We start from the raw sequence: 20,023 nt of genomic DNA on the forward strand, positions 1-20,023 counted from the left end.
TCTATTGACCTTGAAATGACATTATAAACTGGTAATCTTTTCACTCTGCTTTTCAATGTGTTTTCTTCTCTCTCTCTTCCCCCTTGTTTGATCCTGTTTAGCATTACAATGGGGCTGCCGCTCAGCCCAGCAGCTGACTCCGCCCGCTCAGCACGTCATGCTCTTTCACTCATTGCCACAGCCAGACCACCAGCCTTCATAACTACAATTGCACGTGAGGTGAGTCATTGTGCTGTGTTCTAGCAAACTACAATTGTTAATTGGCAATTATACCCCATTTTCAACGGCAAACCTGACAAGTCCCCTTGGGAAAAACGCGTTGTTTAAACTCACATGTTTTAAATCCTGCATTTTCTCCCCCAGCAACAGTTTGATGTGAAGGAAAAGTCTTTATATTAAGTTTAAGAGCGTATGTCCCTTTTATATTTTGTAGAATCATGGAAATTGGCCCCTTTTATTGGGCTCAATTTTCCCCAAAGCTGTTTTTTGGCGTACTTGAAGAGTTACGGCCGTTTTTTGGGGGCCAAGTATGCCAAAAAAAAATCATCCAAGTTTCACCATTTGAATTCTTCATTTGGGCACCGCCTAACCTGTCGTTTAGTTTTGGGGGTGGAGCCCAAGATCTGCGCCAAAAAGATTGGGTTGCTATGGGTAACCAGGGACACTATTCAGGCTGAGGCTGGAAAGTGAAACATGCAGTCAGCTCACAGCAACCTGCACAAGCACATTACACATTGCAGCAACTTACCTCCATTAAATTATTAAAGTATTTTCACAAAAGTCTATCTCTCCCTTGTCCCCCCACCCGATGCCGGTACCAGTTCCCGCTCCAATCCCAGGCTAAATGGCCTCCCAGTCCCCGCACCTAGCTCTGGCCGAATGGCCTCCCGATGCCGGTCCTCGATCCTATCCCCGGCCAAATGGCCTCCACACTCCCAGTCCCCGCTCCTATCCCTGGCTGAATGGCCTTCCCGGTCCCCGCACCTATCCCTGGCCAAACAGCCTCCCGATGCCAGTCCCCGCACCTATCCCTGTCCGAATGGTCTCTCAGCCCCAGACACCGCACCTATCCCAGGCTGAATGGCCTCCCCGGTCCGCGCACCTATCCTTGGCCGAATAGCCTCCCGATGCCAGTCCCCGCACCCATCCCTGGCCAAATGGCCTCCTCCCTCCCGGTCCCCGCTCCTAACTATGCCCGAAAGGCTTCCCCCACTCTCTCCCAATCTCTCTCACCTTTCTGCTGCTGTTGTCCGGGCCCTGGAACTGCATCTGCTGTGCTTTTATTTACTTGCGCTGAATTTCTTAACGTACCAGAAGGTTTTTCCACAGAGGCCACATACTCCGTCCTAAGAAGAATTGTAGTAAATCGGAGCTGGACACACTTGCTTAAATGGCCAGAATTGGCGCGGGTGGCAGGTTATACAAAAAAAAACTAATCTAAAAAAATTGTAACTAACTGAGTTGCACTGGTGCACATTGATTGGGGAAACTTGTATTTTTTAACTTAGGCCACAAAAAGCGACACACGCCAAAAAAGCGACGCAAATCACTGGGGGAAATTGAACCCATTATTTCAACCACCTGGATAGAATTTGAAACGAAATCATTTTGATACAAATATCTTGGATCTGTATTTTGCATCAGAGTTTATGGATTGGAGTATGGAAAACAAAAGAATTATCAAATGAATATCCAAGTAGGAACAACAGCAACTTGCAATTATATAGCGCCTTTAATATAGTGAGACATACCATTCATTGCGAGAGGGATGGAGTACAAAAGCAGGGATGTCCTTCTGCAACTGTACAGGGTATTGGTGAGGCCGCATCTGGAGTACTGCGTGCAGTTTTGGTCACCTTACTTAAGGAAGGATATACTGGCTTTGGAGGGAGTACAGAGACGATTCACGAGGCTGATTCCAGAGATGAGGGGGTTACCTTATGATGATAGATTGAGTAGACTGGGTCTTGACTCGTTGGAGTTCAGAAGGATGAGGGGGGATCTTAGAGAAACATTTAAAATAATGAAAGGGATAGACAAGATAGAGGCAGAGAGGTTGTTTCCACTGGTCGGGGAGACTAGAACTAGGAGGCACAACCTCAAAATACGGGGGAGCCAATTTAAAACCGAGTTGAGAAGGAATTTCTTCTCCCAGAGGGTTGTGAATCTGTGGAATTCTCTGCCCAAGGAAGCAGTTGAGGCTAGCTCATTGAATGTATTCAAGTCACAGATAGATAGATTTTTAACCAATAAGGGAATTAAGGGTTACGGTGAGCGGGCGGGTAAGTGGAGCTGAGCCCACGGCCAGATCAGCCATGATCTTGTTGAATGGCGGAGCAGGCTCGAGGGGCTAGATGGCCTACTCCTCTTCCTAATTCTTATGTTCTTATGTTCAAGGCGCTTCACAGGAGTATTTATGAGATTTAAAAAATTTGACACCGAACCGCATAAGTAGAAATTAGCGCAGGTGACCAAAGGCTTGGTCAAAGAGGTATGTTTTAAGGAGCGTCTTGAAGGAGGGGAAAGAGGTGGAGAGGTTTAGGCAGGGAGTTCCAGAGTTTGGGGCCAACAGAAGGCATGGCCACCAATGGTTGAGCAGTTATAATTGGGGCATTCAAGAGGGCAGAATTTGAGGAGTGCAGACATCTCGGATTGGGGGGGTGGGGTGGGGCGTTGTTGTGGGGCTGAAGGAGATTACAGAGGGCGGGCGAGGAGCGGTGAAAATAAGGATGAGAATTTTGAAATCGATGCGTTGCTTAACCGGAAGCCAAAGTAGGTCAGCGAGCACAGGTGATGGGTGAGCAGGACTTGATCCAAGTTAGGACATGGCCAGATGAGGTTTGGATCACCTCCAATTTATGTAGGGTAGAATGTGGGAGGCCAGCTAGGAATGCATTGGAATAGTCAAGTCTAGAGGTAACAAAGGCATGTATAAGGGCTTCAGTAGCAGATGAGCTGAGGCAAGGACAGAGACGGGCGATGTTACAGAGGTGGAAATAGGAACATAAACATGGATTCCTAATTGTAAATGGTTGTTCTGTGCATAAATGTTTGCATGCAGGAAAAGTGACAAAAAGAAACTGGAAATAAAACACAAGATTCTTTTAAGTACCAAGGAAATGAACACAGAATATTGTCTTTGGAAATCGGAATAATTTCCACCTTTCTTTAAAAATGATAACCTTAGACTCTTCTGAATTTCACAACACTAGCTAATAACCATTTATCAGTTTCTATCTCAATATGTATGTGTAATATCGACCTTGGGTTGGAATAAAATCTTACTTTCTGAATTTACCAGATGCTATTCAATTATTTTTAATTGAAGGTTTAAATTTGGTTGCATTGAGCTATTTGCTGGCAGTCCATCTTTCATGTTATCTTGAATCACTGACACTAAGTTGCTTTGAATTTTTTTTAAATTCCTATTTCTTTTTGAATCAAAGTCACAAATAACATCCGATGTGATTGTGGTGTATTTTCACTCCTCCTCAACATATCTGCAGCCTTTGACATGCTTCACCCCACACCATACTCCTCTGACATCTCATCATCATAGGCAGTCCCTCAAAATCGAAGAAGACTTGCTTCCACTCTAAAAGTGAGCACTCAGGTGACTGGACAGTCCAATACGGGAATTATAGTCTCTGTCACAGGTGGGACAGATAGTCGTTGAAGGAAAGGGTGGGTGGGAAGTCTGGTTTGCCGCACGCTCCTTCCGCTGCCTGCGCTTGCTTTCTGCATGCTCTCAGCAACGAGACTCGAGGTGCTCAGCGCCTCCCGGATGCTCTTCCTCCACGTAAGGCAGTCTTTGGCAGGGACTCCAAGTTGTCGGTGGGGATGTTGCATTTTATCAAGGAGGCTTTGAGGGTGTCCTTGAAACCTTTCCTCTGCCCACCTAGGGCTCGCTTGCCGTGTAGGTGTTCCGAATAGAACACTTGCTTTGGGAGTCTTGTGTCCGGCATGCGGAGACATGTGGCCCACCCAATGGAGCTGGTCAACACTTCGATGCTGGGGATGTTGGCCTGATCGAGGACACTAACGTTGGTGCGCCTGTCCTCCCAGGGGATTTGCAGGACCTTCCTGAGACATTGGTGGTATTTCCCCAGCGACTTGAGGTGTCCACTGTATATAGAAACATAGAAAATAGGTGCAGGAGTAGGCCATTCGGCCCTTCGAACCTGCACCACCATTCAATAAGATCATGGCTGATCATTCCCTCAGTACCGCTTTCCTGCTTTCTCTCCATACCCCTTGATCCCTTTATCCCTAAGGGCCATATCTGACTCCCTCTTGAATATATCCAATGAACTGGCATCAACAACACTCTGTGGCAGGGAATTCCACAGGTTAACAACTCTCTGAGTGAAGAAGTTTCTCCTCATCTCAATCCTAAATGGCCTACACCTTATCCTAAGACTGTGTCCCCTGGTTCTGGACTTTCCCAACATCGGGAACATTCTTCCTGCATCTAACCTGTCCAGTCCCGTCAGAATCTTATAAGTTTCTATGAGATCCCCTCTCATCTTTCTGAACTCCAGTGAATAAAGGCCCAGTTGATCCAGTCTCTCCTCATATGTCAGTCCAGCCATCCCTGGAATCCCTGAACCTTCTCTGCACTCCCTCAACAGCAAGCACGTCCTTCCTCAGATTAGGAGACCAAAACTGAACACAATATTCCAGTTGAGGTCTCACCAAGGCCCTGTACAATTGCAGTAAGACCTTCCTGCTCCGATACTCAAATCCCCTAGCTATGAAGGCCAACATACCATTTGCCTTCTTCACCGCCTACTGTACCTGCATGCCAACTTTCAATGACTGATGAACCATGACACACAGGTCTCGTTGCACCTCCCCTTTTCCTAATCTGCCGCCATTCAGATAATCTGCCTTTGTGTTTTTGCCCCCAAAGTGGATAACCTTACATTTATCCACATTATACTGCATCTACCATGCATTTGCCCACTCACCTAACCTGTCCAAGTCACCCTGCAGCCTCTCAGCATCCTCCTCACGGCTCACACCGCCACCCAGTTTAGTGTCATCTGGAAACTTGGAGATATTACACTCAATTCCTTCATCCACATCATTAATATATATTGTAAAGAGCTGGGGTCCCAGCACTGAGCCCTGCGGCACTCCATTAGTCACTGCCTGCCATTCCAAAAAGGACCCGTTTATCCCGACTCTATGCTTCCTGTCTGCCAACCAGTTCTCTATCCACGTCAGTACATTACCCCCAATACTCTGTGCTTTGATTTTGCACACCAATCTCTTGTGTGGGACCTTGTCAAAAGCCTTTTGAAAGTCCAAATATACCACATCCACTGGTTCTCCGTTGTCCACTCTGCTAGTTACATCCTCAAAAAATTCCAAAAGATTTGTCAAGCATAATTTCCCTTTCATAAATCCATGCTGATTTAGAGCGATCCTGTCACTGCTTTCCAAATGCGCTGCTATTTCATCCTGAATGATTGATACCAACATTTTCCCCACTACTGATGTCAGGCTAACCGGTCGATAATTACCCGTTTTCTATCTCCCTTTTAAAAAAAGTGGTGTTACATTAGCTTCCCTCCAGTCCACGGGAACTGATCTAGAGTTGATAGACTGTTGGAAAATAATCACCAATGCATCCACTATTTCAAGGGACACTTCCTTAAGTACTCTGGGATGCAGACTATCAGGCCCCGGGGATTTATCAGCCTTCAATCCCATCAATTTCCCTAACACAATTTCCCGCCTAATAAGGATATCCTTCAGTTCCTCCTTCTCACTAGACCCTCGGTCCCCTAGTACATCCGGAAGGTTATTTGTGTCTTCTTTCGTGAAGACAAAACCAAAGTATTTCTTCAATTGGTCTGCCATTTCTTCCCTATTATAAATTCACCTGAATCTGACTGCAAGGGACCTACGTTTGTCTTCACTAATCTTTTTCTCTTCACATATCTATCGAAGCTTTTGCAGTCACTTTTTATGATCCTGGCAAGCTTCCTCTCATACTCTATTTACCCCTCTTAATTAAACCCTTAGTTCTCCTCTGCTGAATTCTAAATTTCTCCCAGTCCTCAGGTTTGCTGCTTTTTCTGGCCAATTTATATGCCTCTTCCTTGGATTTAATAATATCCTTAATTTCACTTGTTCGCCACAGTTGAGCCACCTGTCCTGTTTTGCTTTTACTACACACAGGGATGTACAATTGTTGAAGTTCATCCATGTGATCTTTAAATGTTAGCCATTGCCTATCCACCGTCAACCCTTTAAGTATCATTTACCCGTTTATTCTAGCCAATTCGTGCCTCATACCGTCAAAGTTACCTTTCCTTAAGTTCAGGACCCTAGTTTCTGAATTAACTGTCACTCTCCAACTTAATAAAGAATTCTACCCTATTATGGCCACTCTTCCCCAAGAGGCCTCGCACAACAACATTGCCAATTAGTCCCTTCTTATTACACATCACCCACTCTAGGATGGTCAGCTCTCTAGTTGGTTCCTCGACATATTGGTGTAGAAAACCATCCCTAATACACTCCAGGAAATCCTCCTCCACCACATTGCTACCAGTTTGGTTAGCGCAATCAATATGTAGATTAAAGTCGCCCATGATAACTGCTGTACCTTTATTGCACACGTCCCTTATTTCTTGTTTGATGCTGTCCCCAACCTCACTACTACTGTTTGGTGGTCTGTACACAACTCCCACTAACGTTTTCTGTCCTTTGGTATTCCGCAGCTCCACCCATACCGATTCCACATCATCCATGCTAATGTCCCTCCTTACAATTGCATTAATTTCCTCTTTAACCAGCAATGCCACCCTGCCTCCTTTTCCTTTCTGTCTATCCTTCCTAAATGTTGACAAGCCCTGGATGTTGAGTTCCCAGCCTTGGTCACTCTGGAGCCATGTCTCCATGATGGCAATTACATCATATCCGTTAACTGCTAACTGCGCAGTTAATTTGTCCACCTTATTCTGAATACTCCTCGCATTGAGGCATAGAGCCTTCAGGCTTGCCTTTTTAACACACTTTGCCCCTTTAGAATTTTGCTGTAATGTGGCCCTTTTTGTTTTTTGCCTTGGGTTTCTCTGCTCCTTTCTATCTTTTGCTTCTGCTTCCATTTTATTTCCCTCTGTCTCCCTGCATAGGTTCCCCTCCCCCTGCCATTTTAGATTAACTCCTCCCTAACATCACTCGCAAACACTCCCCCGAGGACATTGGTTCCGGTCCTGCCCAGGTGCAGACCGTCCGGTTTGTACTGGTCCCACCTCCCCCAGAACCGGTTCCAATGCCCCAGGAATTTGAATTGCTCCCTTCTGCACCACTCCTCAAGCCACTTATTCATCTGAGCTATCCTGCGATTCCGACTGTGACTGGCACGTGGCACCGGTAGCAATCCTGAGATTACAGCTTTTGAGACCCTACTTTTAATTTAACTCCTAGGTCCCTAAATTCGTCTCGTAGGACCTCATCCCGTTTTTTACCTATATCGTTGGTCCTATATGCACCACGACAACTGGCTGTTCACCCTCCCTTTTGAGAATGTCCTGCACCCGCTCCGAGACATCCTTGACCCTTGCACCAGGGAGTTAACATACCATGCTGGAGTCTCGGTTGCGGCCGCAGAAACACCTATCTATTCCCTTTACAATCGAATCTCCATCACTATAGCTCTCCCGCTCTTTTTCCTGTCCTCCTGTGCAGCAGAGCCACCCACAGTGCCATGAACTTGGCGGCTGCTGCTGCTGCTCTCCCCTGATGAGTCCTACCCCTCAACAGTACCCAAAGCGGTGTATCTGTTTTGCAGGGGGATGACCGCAGGGGGACCCTTGCACTACCTTCCTTGCACTGCTCTTCCTGTTGATCACCCATTCCCTATCTGGCTGTGTACCCTTTACCTGCGGTAAGACCAACTCGCTAAACATGCTATTCACGTCACCCTCAGCACCGTGGATGCTCCAGAGTAAATCCACCCGCAGCTCCAGTGCCACAATGCAGTCCGTCAGGAGCTGCAGGTGGATACACTTCCTGCACACGTAGTCGTCTACATGTGCACGTATGGTCCACGTCTCTGAGCCATACAGGAGTGCGGGTATCACTACAGCCCTGTAGACCATAAGCTTGGTGCCAGATTTGAGGACCTGATCTTCGAACGCTCTCTTCCTCAGGCGGCCAAAGGCTGTGCTGGCGCAATGGAGGCGGTATTGAACCTCGTCTTCGATGTCTGCCCTTGCTTGATAATAGGCTCCCGAGATCTGGAAAGTGGTCCACGTTGTCAAGGGCTGCTCTGTGGATCTTGATGACTGAGGGGCAATGCTGTGTGGCCCATGCTTTCATACGCCTCAGTGAAGATGTTGACTATGATTTGGAGTTCATTCTCTGAATGTGCGCAGACGAAAGCGTTGTCCGCCTACTGTAGCTTGTCGACAGAGGATGGGACGGTCTTGGATCTGGCCTGGAGACGACGAAGGTTGAACAGGTTCCCACTGGTTCTGTAGTTTAGTTCCACTCCAGCGGGGAGCTTGTTGAGTGTGAGGTGGCGCATTGCAGCGAGGAAGATTGAAAAGAGGGTTGGCGCGATGACGCTGCCCTACTTGACCCCGGTCCGGACGTGGTTTGGGTCTGTGTTGGATCCATTGTTCAGGATCACGGCTTGCATGTCATCATGGAGCAGACGGAGGATGGCGACAAATGTTTGGGGGCAGTCGAAACAGAGGACGCTGCTCCATAGTCCCTCTGACATCTAAACTCCCATCATCACCATCCTGGGGGTCATCATTGACCAGAAACCTAACTGGACCAGCCACATAAATACCGTGGTCCAAGAGCAGGTCAGAGACTGGGTATTCTGTGTGAGTGACTCACCTTCTGACTCCCCAAAGCCTTTCCACAATCTACAAGGCTTAAGTCAGGAGTGTGATGGAATATTCCCCACTTTTCTGGATGAATGCAGCTCCAACAACACTCAAGAAGCACAACACTATCCAGCCCATTTAATTGGCACCCCATCCACCACCTTCAACATTCACTCCCTCCAGTACCAGCGCACAGTGGCTGCAGTGTGTACCACCTACAAGATGCACTGCAGCAACTCGCCCAAGGCTTCTTCGATAGCATCTCCAAATCCGCGACATCACCTCTAGAAGGACAAGGTAGCAGGTGCATGGGAAACACCATCACTCCCAAGTTCCCCTCCAAGTCACACACCATCCTGACTTGCCAATGTATCGCCGTTCCTTAATCGTCGCTGGTTCAAAATCCTGAAACTTACTCCCTAACAACACTCTCCAAGTATCTTCACCACATGGACTGCAGCAGTTCAAGATGGCAGCTCACCACCACCTTCTCAAGGGCCATTAGGAATGGGCAATAAATGCTGGCGTTGCCAGCGACACCCACATCCCATGAACCAAAACCCCCCACCTCTCTTCCGTAGTTCAGCACAATGGGATAGCCCTCTCTTGGTCCTACTCTTGCCTATCCAGTTTTAGGTAGAGCATCTCCAGCAATGGTTCTCTTCCATCCTAGCAACATTATCTCTGTAGTCCTCCAAGGATCTATCCTTGGTCCCTCCTCTTTCTCAGCATGCTACCCCTTGGTAACATCGTCCAAAGTTTGGAGTGTGTATAATGACACTCAGCTCTTCCCCTCCAGTATCTCACTCGACGTCCTCCTCCTGCCTCTGCGCTGCCAGACTGCTTGTCTGACATCCAGTTTTAGATGAGCCGCCATTTCCTCTGGTTAAATATTGGGAAGACTGAAGCCACTGTCCTCGGCACAAGCCACAAATTCTGTAGCCGTACGACCAATTCCATCCCTCTCTTCAGGCAATGTCTCAGTTTGAACCAAGCTTTTTTCAACCTCGTGTCTTATCTCAGCCTGAGCCGACCTTCTGATCCCATATCGTCTCCATCACAATGACCGTCTAGATTTTCCTCCTTAACATCACCCGTTTCTACCCTCACCTCTGCCATCTGCTGCTGAAACACTCATCAATGTATTTGTCATCTCCAGAATCGACTATTCCAATGTTCTCCTGCTGGCCTCCCATTCTGTGGACTCTGAAATCTTTCAGCTCATCTAAATCTCTATCAGTATACTATCCCACGCAAAATCCTTTTCATCCATCACTCATGTTCTTGCTGACATTCATTGCCTCCCAGTTCTCCACTGCCTTCAATTTAAAATTCTTATACTCATATTTAAATCCCTTCATGGCCTTGCCCCTCTCTATCTCTGTAACCTCCTGCAGCCCTACCAATCCCCCCAGAACTGTGCAGTCCTCTGACCCAGGCCTCTTGGGCAACCCCCACTCCTACTTATTGGGTGCAATAGTGTAGCGGTTATGTTACTGGACTAGCATTCCAGAGGCTGGACTAATAGTTCAACCTCAAACCATGGCAGTTTGAGAATTTGAATTCAATTTTTCTTTTAAGTCTGGAAATAGGAAGCTTGTATCAATAAAAGTGACCATGATGTTGTTGTATTATCATAAAAACCAACTGGTTTACTAATGTTCTTTTAGGGAAGAGAACCTACTATCATTACTTTGTCTGGGCTATATGTGACTTCAATCTCACACCAATGTGATTAACCCATAACTTGCTAGGCCACGTCAGAGTGCAGTTATCAATTGTATGAAACTGCTATCAGCACTTCAAGAACGCCGACCACCACCTTATCAGAGGAACTAGTGATGGGCAATAAATACCAGCCTTGCCAACAACGCCCACATCCCGAAATGAATAATATTTTTAACAAGACTTCCAGTCCCTACACTCTGGATACCTTCCCTCCCTAAATCCGTCCATCTCCCTCTCCTCCTTTAAACCCATCTCTTTGACCAATATTAGGAGGGTGATCAAAAACTGGACAAAAAAATCAGGAAAAAAATGCACATGAAGACAAGTATAGTTTGACTAGCACATTGTTAATCCTTAGAATAATGCCGAAGACTTGTGCAGTATTGTTTTGGCTCTGCACTGTGTAATTCCCTTTCAGTGATCATGGGAATATAACAATTTTGTATTAGGTCTCTTCATTTTCCATTGGCTGTACTGATCAGTACAAGTTGGTTGTACTGATCAAGTTTATGCTAGATTTCCAATTTCCGATTTAAAATATACACCTTCTCAATTCTCAGCCCACAACCTCTCCTTTCTATTGAATTCCATTCATTGTTCTCAATGATCAGGGCCAAACCTTTCTTCCCAGTGAGTTGTACTTATTGCTGTTAATACAAAACCAGGCGACAATCCCACTGTTTCCTGCAAGAGAACTCTCAATCCAAAATCAGCAAACTGAGCAGTGTTGTTTTAAGTGCCAGTAAGCAGAGTTGTTGAACTCGGGGGTAGCCTGGAGGAGGAATTCATAGAATGCACACGGGATTGTTTCTTAGAACAGTATGTTACAGAACCTACAAGGGAGCAAGCTATCTTAGATCTGGTCCTGTGTAATGAGACAGGAATAATAAACGATCTCCTAGTAAAAGATCCTCTCGGAATGAGTGATCACAGTATGGTTGAATTTGTAATACAGATTGAGGGTGAGGAAGTAGTGTCTCAAACAAGCGTACTATACTTAAACAAAGGGGACTACAGTGGGATGAGGGCAGAGTTAGCTAAAGTAGACCGGGAGCACAGACTAAACGGTGGCACAATTGAGGAACAGTGGAGGACTTATAAGGAGCTCTTTCATAGTGCTCAACAAAAATATATTCCAGTGAAAAAGAAGGGCGGTAAGAGAAGGGATAACCAGCCGTGGATAACCAAGGAAATAAAGGAGAGTATCAAATTAAAAACCAATGCATATAAGGTGGCCAAGGTTCGTGGGAAACTAGAAGATTGGGAACATTTTAAACGACAGCAAAGAATGACTAAGAAAGCAATAAAGAAAGGAAAGATGGATTACGAAAGTAAACTTGCGCAAACATAAAAACAGATAGTAAAAGCTTTTACCGATATATAAAACGGAAAAGAGTGACTAAAGTAAATGTTGGTCCCTTAGAAGATGAGAAGGGGGATTTAATAATGGGAAATGTGGAAATAGCTGAGACCTGAAACAATTATTTTGCTTCGGTCTTCACAGTGGAAGACACAAAAACCATGCCAAAAATTGCTGGTCACGGGAATGTGGGAAGGGAGGACCTTGAGACAATCACTATCACTAGGGGGGTAGTGCTGGACAGGCTAATGGGACTCAAGGTAGACAAGTCCCCTGGTCCTGATGAAATGCATCCCAGGGTATTAAAAGAGATGGCGGAAGTTATAGCAGATGCATTCGTTATAATCTACCAAAATTCTCTGGACTCTGGGGAGGTACCAGCGGATTGGAAAGCAGCTAATGTAACGCCTCGTTTAAAAAAGGGGGCAGACAAAAGACAGGTAACTATAGGCCGGTTAGTTTAACATCTGTAGTGGGGAAAATGCTTGAAACTATCATTAAGGAAGAAATAGCGGGACATCTTGATAGGAATAGTGCAATCAAGCAGACGCAACATGGATTCATGAAGGGCAAATCATGTTTAAATAATTTACTGGAATTCTTTGAGGATATAACGAGCATGGTGGATAGAGGTGTACCGATGGATGTGGTGTATTTAGATTTCCAAAAGGCATTCGTTAAGGTGCCACACAAAAGGCTACTGCAGAAGATAACGGTACGCGGAGTCAGAGGAAATGTATTAGCATGGATCGAGAATTGGCTGGCTAACAGAAAGCAGAGAGTCAGGATAAATGGGTCCTTTTCGGGTTGGAAATCGGTGGTTAGTGGTGTGCCACAGGGATCGGTGCTGGGACCACAACTGTTTACAATATACATAGATGACCTGGAAGAGGGGACAGAGGGTACTGTAACAAAATTTGCAGATGACACTAAGATTAGTGGGAAAGCGGGTTGTGTGGAAGACACAGAGAGGCTGCAAAGAGATTTAGATAGGTTAAGCGAATGGGCTAAGGTTTGGCAGATGGAATACAATGTCGGAAAATGTGAGGTCATCCATGTTGGGGGGAAAAAAAAAACAGTAAAAGGGAATATTATTTGAATGGGGAGAAATTACAACATGCTGGGGTGCAGAGGGACCTGGGGGTCCTTGTGCATGAATCCCAAAAAGTTCATTTGCAGGTGCAGCAGGTAATCAAGAAGGTGAATGGAATGTTGGCCTTCATTGAGAGAGGGATGGAGTACAAAAGCAGGGAGGTCCTGCTGCAACTGTACAGGGTATTGGTGAGGCTGCACCTGGAGTACTGCGTGCAGTTTTGGTCACCTTACTTAAGGAAGGATATACTAGCCTTGGAGGGGGTACAGAGACGATTCACTAGGCTGATTCCGGAGATGAGGGGGTTACCTTATGATGATAGATTGAGTAGACTGTGTCTTTACTCGTTGGAGTTCAGAAGGATGAGGGGTGATCTTATAGAAACATTTAAAATAATGAAAGGGATAGACAAGATAGAGGCAGAGAGGTTGTTTCCACTGGTTGGGGAGACTAGAACTAGGGGGCACAGCCTCAAAATACGGGGGAGCCAATTTAAAACCGAGTTGAGAAGGAATTTCTTCTCCCAGAGGGTTGTGAATCTGTGGAATTCTCTGCCCAAGGAAGCAGTTGAGGCTAGCTCATTGAATGTATTCAAATCACAGATAGATAGATTTTTAACCAATAAGGGAATTAAGGGTTATGGGGAGCGGGCGGGCAAGTGGAGCTGAGTCCACGGCCAGATCAGCCATGATCTTTTTGAATGGCGGAGCAGGCTCGAGGGGCTAGATGGCCTACTCCTGTTCCTAATTCTTATGTTCTTATGAACACTGAACAGTGCTGATTAGCAATTCAAACTAAGCAGTAAACTGTAGTGCTTAGTACTTTAGCAGAAGATGACTAAGCAGTGCATTGTGGTTTTTATACAGCATACTGATCAGCTGTCTGAATTACAGGTTAGCACTGCCCAGCTGCTCAACAACATTGCTCACTGGTATTTTAAACAGCTGAGCAGTGCTCTGCTCAATGTGCCGAATTTGGGCTGAGAACTCCCTTCTAGGGCATCGTGGAATGTCCACCTTTTGATTTAGTGATCATTCGATTATAGTGATCATTTCAGTACCTGTCCAAATCGATCACAGTAACTGGATTCCACTATATCCCAACATTCTATTAGCTCTTCTAATTGATTCACCATTTTCCCCAGACATTGAAAGTGACGAGTCTATTGCTATTCCCAGGTCCCTTTTAAAATCTCTTTCTGCTAATTTGCACTTATGACAGCTCTTCATCCAGCCTGTATTATTTCACATTTTAATACATTTTATTTACCATTTGTCAGCCGAATTACATAAGCAATCTGAATAATTCTGCAACTTATATCTTTACTGCACTCTCTGTTTTAATCTCATCAGCATATTTGACGTGCTAACATTTATCAGTTCATTAATTTAGATCAGAAGCAACAGAGGTTCAAATGCTGACCTCCCGCTGCCCCCTCCCCCCAGTTAAAAATCTCATTTCTTCGCCGACACCACCTTCTCTGGCCTGATGCTCAGTCCTGTTTTTCCTGTTGCACAGTCATTTCTATCGCGTAGGGAAACACAGCAGCCAATTTGTGCATAGCAAGGTCCTATAAGTGGCAATAAGATATATGACCAATTAAATAATTTTAGTGATGTTGGTTGAGGAATAAACATTAGCCAGGGCACTGGGAGAACTCCCCTGCTCATGTTCGAATAGTGTCGGGGGATCTTTTAAAGATGGTACCTTCAACAGTATAGCACTCCCTCAGTACTGCACAGGAATATCACCTGAGATTACATAATATAAGAATTAGGAGCAGAAGTAGGCCATACGGCCCCTCGATTCAATGAGATCATGGCTGATCTTCTACCACAACTCCACTTTCCTGCACTATCCCCATATCTGTTGGCTCTCTAAATATCCAAAAATCTATCAATCCATGCGAGTATATTACCTCCAATCCCATGAGCCCTAATTCTGTTCAATAACCTCTTGTGTAGCACCTTATCAAATGCCTTCTGAAAATCCAAATACACCACATCTGCTGGTCCCCCCTTTTCTATTCTGCTAGTTACAACCTCAAAAAAACTCTGAACAGATTTGTCAAGCATGCTTTCCCTTCCATAAATCCGTGTTGACTCTGCCCAATCCTATTATTATTTTCTAAGTGCCCTGTTACTACATCCTTAATAATAGATTCTAGCATTTTCCCTACTACTGATGTCAGGCTAACTGGTCTGTAGTTGCCCGTTTTCTCTCTCCCTTCTTTCTTAAGGGGTTACATTTGCTACCTTCCAATCTGCAGGAACCATTCTAGAATCTATGGAATTTTGGAAGATGACAACCAATGCATCCACTATCTCCAAAGCCATCTCTTTCAAAACCCTAGGATGTAGGCCTTTAGGTCCAGGGGATTTATCGGCTTTCACTCCCATTAATTTCTCCAGTACTATTTTTTACTAATACTACTTTCTTTCACTTCCTCATTCTCGCTAAACCCCTGATACTTCACTATTTCCGGGAGGTTCTTCGTGTCTTCTTCCGTGAAGACAGACACAAAGTATTTATTTAATTTCTCAGCCATTTCCTTATTCCCCATTATAATTTCTCCTGTCTCCGCTTGTAGGGGACCCACATTTACCTTCACTAATCTTTTCCTTTTTACATATCTATCGACGCTTTTACAGTCTGTTTTTATGTCTCTTGCTAGTTTACTCTCATATTCTATTTTCCGTTACTTTATCAATTTCTTGGTTCTCCTTTGCTTGAATTCGAAAATCCTCCCATTTCTCATGCTTACAGCTCTTTTGGCAACATTATAAGCTTCTTCCTTTGATCTAATACTATCTTTGACTTCTCTTGTTAGCCACGGTTGGATCACTTTTCTTGTGGCGTTTTTGTGCCTGAAAGGAATGTATGTTTGTTGTAAATTGTGTATTCTTTAAATGCTAGCCGTTGCTTGTCTACTGTCATACCTTTTAATGTAGTTTCCCAATCTACTTTAGCTAACACTCTCCTCATATCTATGTAGTTTCTTTTGTTTAGATTTCAAGACCCTAGTTTCGGATTTAACTAAATTACTTTCAAACTTAATGTAAAATTCTACATATTATAGTCACTCTTCCCTAAAGGCCCCTTTACTATAAGGTTATTAATTAACCCTTTCGCATTGCACAATACTAGATGTAAAATAGCCTGTTTTCTAGTTGGTTCCTCAACATACTGATCTCGAAAGCCATCTTGTATACATTCAATAAATTCGTCCCCCACACTTTTACTGCATACTTGGTTTGCCCAGTGTAAGGGGGTAGATTATTGTAAGGGGATAAAGGTGGTCACTAAAGTGAATACTGAAGGTAGTGAATTGATCTGACACATAGGGCCCAAGTTTCCACATGATTCGCGCCTGATTTTTAGGAGCAACTGGTGGAGAACGGACTATTTTAGAATTCGCAATTCTCCACATTTTTTTTCTGCAGTTCTAGTCAGGTAGAACAGTTCTACTTTGGAACAGAATTTTTTCTTCAAAAGGGGGCGTGTCCGGCCACTGACGCCTGATTTGAAAGTTTCCACAGTGAAAATGTACTCCAAACTAAAGTAGAATGGAGCAAGTGAAGATTTTTGTAGAACTGAAAAAACCTGTTCTACACATTAAAAAATCAGGCGCAGGTTACAAATAAGGCGTCCAGAACTAGGTGGGGGGGGAAGGGAACTCATTAAATTCTACAATAAATCCTTATTTATACTTATACAAATATTATACAAATAAATCCAACCTGAATAAACATTTATAAGCAAAGAAAAGATTAAATAAACCATCTTCCTACCTGTGTGAAAGTGCTTCAGCCAGCAAGCCTCACAAAACGAGGGAGCCGACCGAACGCAGGCGGGGGGGGGGAGGAGGGAGGAGGGAGGAGGGAGCCGACCGAACACGGTCGGGGGGGAGGAGGGAGCCGACCGAACGGGGGCCGGGGCGGGGAGGGAAGGGAAGGGAGCCGAGCCGACGAACGCGGGGGTGGGGGGGGGCGCGAGGGAAGGGAGCTGACGAACGCGGGAGGGAGAGAGCCGACCGAACGCGGGAGGGAGGGAGCCTACCGAACGCGGGGGGGCAGGGGAGAGAAGGGAGCCGACCGAACGAAGGGGGGGGAAGGGAGCCGACCGAACGCGGGCGGGAGGGAGGGAGCCGACCGAACGCGGGAGGGAGGGAGCCTACCGAACGCGGGGGCGGTGGGGGGGGGGAGAGGAGGGAATGGAGCCGTTCCAGACGGCTGGCGGGAAAGAGAGAAGGCTGCAGGAAGCCTCAGAAATTGAGGAGGCATTTCCCGACGGCAAAATGGGGAGGTCGTCGGGAAACGGCTGCCTCAACTTTCTGAGGCTTCCTGCACCCTTCTCACTGCTACAAGAAGCCTCTGTGCTGATGTGCTGATGGCAATGTACTTTTATTAAAAAATGTTCAAAAACTAAACAGCTACAAAGAACGACAAAAATGGCCATGCGCGAACGCTCCAACGCGCACGTGCAGCGTTGCCGGCAGGAAAAAAACTAATTTAAATAGTACCCGCCCCCTCCCACTTACAAAATCGGCGCGAGTGTAGGCTCTGCCCCCTTGGGCGCCGAGCCAAACAGACAAGGAGCTGCAAAGCGCTCCAGAATCGCTCGTTTTTTTTCCGGCGCCGTTTTAGGCATGAAAAACGGGTGCCCAGCTCAGAGGGGCGCCCGTTTTTTATCATGTGGAAACTTGGGCCCATAAAATGGTCCAGATTATAGGGCTTATCAGTATTAGGAGGTTGTGAGGACTCGGGAGTTCCTCCACCTCACAGTAGGGATTGTAATATATCGCCTATTGACAGATTGTATGTAAAACTCGCTTATAGGTTTTTTGAAGCTTGCTAAGCAGCAAAGCTTGATGATAAATGAACCATCAATTGGGTTAACTTTTAGTACAAAGAGATAGAAAATGGAAACTTACATATTCAGTACTGAGCAATTTCTACCAAGGACAGCAGGATGTCAGCAGTCTAGAAACATAGATTGTAGCAGCAGTAGCATCAATGAGAATGAGAGAGTTTTTGAATGGAGTTCTCTTGGGAAAGGGATAAGAAATCAGGTGTTTGGGAACAAGACAGCAAACCCTGAGAAACAAGGTTAATCAACACGTCATGAGGGACTGAGGCAAAGTTGACACCACTGAACAACACACTTCAGAAGGGTGACATGTGATGGGAGATGGACAGGTGGGGAGATCACTCAGCAGCCTGTCTGATAAGGGTCTACGAATCAATGAAGCTCCGCTGATAAGCTGCAGGCCAATAGAAGTTTTGTAGGAGGGTCGCACACCACGAAAATCTGAATAAACGTGCTTGTAGAAACCCTTGTATTTCGAAGGTCCATTTGTGAGTTTTTCCCCTGCATGCTTGAATAAAGACCGGTTGAACCGAGGTTTCGTCTGAGTGATTCCGTGGTCGCATTAACGGGCGGGTGTCGATTTCTTATATTAGGGAGTCCATCTTGAAGAAGAGAAGTCTTCTTTTTACTCCAACACCCAGGCTATATGTAGATTGAAGTTCCCCATGATTATTTTATTACCCTTGTTACCTGAACCTCTAATTTCCTGATTCATACTATGCCCTACATTACCAATACTGTTTGGGGGCCTATAAACAACGCCCACCAATGTTTTTTGCCCTTGCTGTTTCTTAGCTCCACCCAAACTGATTCTACTTCTTGATTTTCCGAGCTAAGGTCCTCGCTCTCTACTGTCTTTGCCCCATCCATTATCATCAGGGCTACCCCTCCTCCTTTGCCATTTTGCCTATCTCTTCTAAAAGTAAAGCGTCCTGGAATACGTATTTCCCAACCTTGGTCACTTTGCAACCATGTCTCTGTAATGGCTATTAGATCAAACCTATTCATTTCTATCTGTGCTATTAATTCATCTATTTTGTTGCGAATGCTTCGTTCATTCAGATATAGTGCCTTTAGCTTTGGCTTTTTTCTATTTTTCCCTGATGTCACCTTAGTCAGTAATGTCCTATTACCTTTGTTACTCTCTCTGTCCCTTCTTGACCCACTTTTCTTATTTTGACTCAAAACTCTGCTCTGCTCTAGAGTCTTGACATTTCTCTTGCGTATTTTAATGTTATTCTTTCCTGAATCCTCGCACCACCCCCCCCACCTCCTTCATTAGTTTCAAGCCCTGTCTACTGCCCTAGTTATTCGATTTGGCAGGACACTGGTTCCAGCCTGGTTCAAGGGGAGTCCGTCCCAATGGAACAGCTCCCTCTTTCCCCAGTACTGGTGCCAGTGCCCCATGAAACACAATCCCTGCCTCCCACACCACTCTTTGAGCCACGCATTTAACTGTCTAATCTGCTTATCCCTATATCAATTGGCCCGTGGTTCAGGTAACAATCCAGAGATTATCATTGAGGTTCTGCTTTCTAATTTGGATCTCAACTCCTCAAACTCTTTCAGCAGAACCTCATTCCTAGTTCTACCTATGTCGTTGGTTCCTACGTAGACCACGACAACTGGATCCTCCCCTTCCCACACCAAGTTCTTTTCCAGCCGTGAGGAGATGTCTTTAACCCTGGCACCAGGCAGGCTACACTTCCGGTCGTGGCAGCAGAGAACAGTATCTATCCCTCTGACTATACTGCCCCTTACCACAACTACATTTCCTTTCATTCCCCCCACTTGAATGGCCTCATGCACCATGGTGCTATGGTCATGTGCTCAAGTACTGGAATGTGGCCTAAACCCATGAGTAGCTCATGTTTTGCTGCCTCACTCCCATTTAGACATACTCGGTGTATCTTAGGTTGATTGCTTGCCCGTTATTACATACCCTTCCTATATAAAGGCCCAGAAATTTGTCTTGAGGGGTGGTGCAAAACGGGCGGTATTGGATAGGCCGCCCATTATACGCAGTGACTGCAATGGAACTGAATATCGAGTGCTGCGTATAACGTACGGCCCATCCGATACCGCCCGTTTTGCACCCCACCCTCCCCCCACCCCGAG

General features: G+C 45.6%; 1 protein-coding gene across 6 annotated transcripts in view; it reads left to right on the plus strand.

Annotated features, from left to right (window-relative positions):
- The window catches only part of LOC139239069 (WD repeat-containing protein 7), a 1,036,818-nt gene that overhangs the window by 848,737 nt on the left and 168,058 nt on the right, over positions 1–20,023 (plus strand). For all 6 annotated transcript variants that reach the window (XM_070867593.1, XM_070867585.1, XM_070867609.1 and 3 more), the window contains one exon: positions 102–219. In XM_070867593.1, coding sequence (XP_070723694.1) covers positions 102–219 — 118 coding nt within the window. The remainder of the gene's footprint in view (positions 1–101; positions 220–20,023) is intronic.

This window comes from Pristiophorus japonicus, chromosome 2 (genome assembly GCF_044704955.1).
Source record: "Pristiophorus japonicus isolate sPriJap1 chromosome 2, sPriJap1.hap1, whole genome shotgun sequence".
In the NCBI taxonomy this organism is placed as follows: domain Eukaryota; kingdom Metazoa; phylum Chordata; class Chondrichthyes; family Pristiophoridae; genus Pristiophorus; species Pristiophorus japonicus.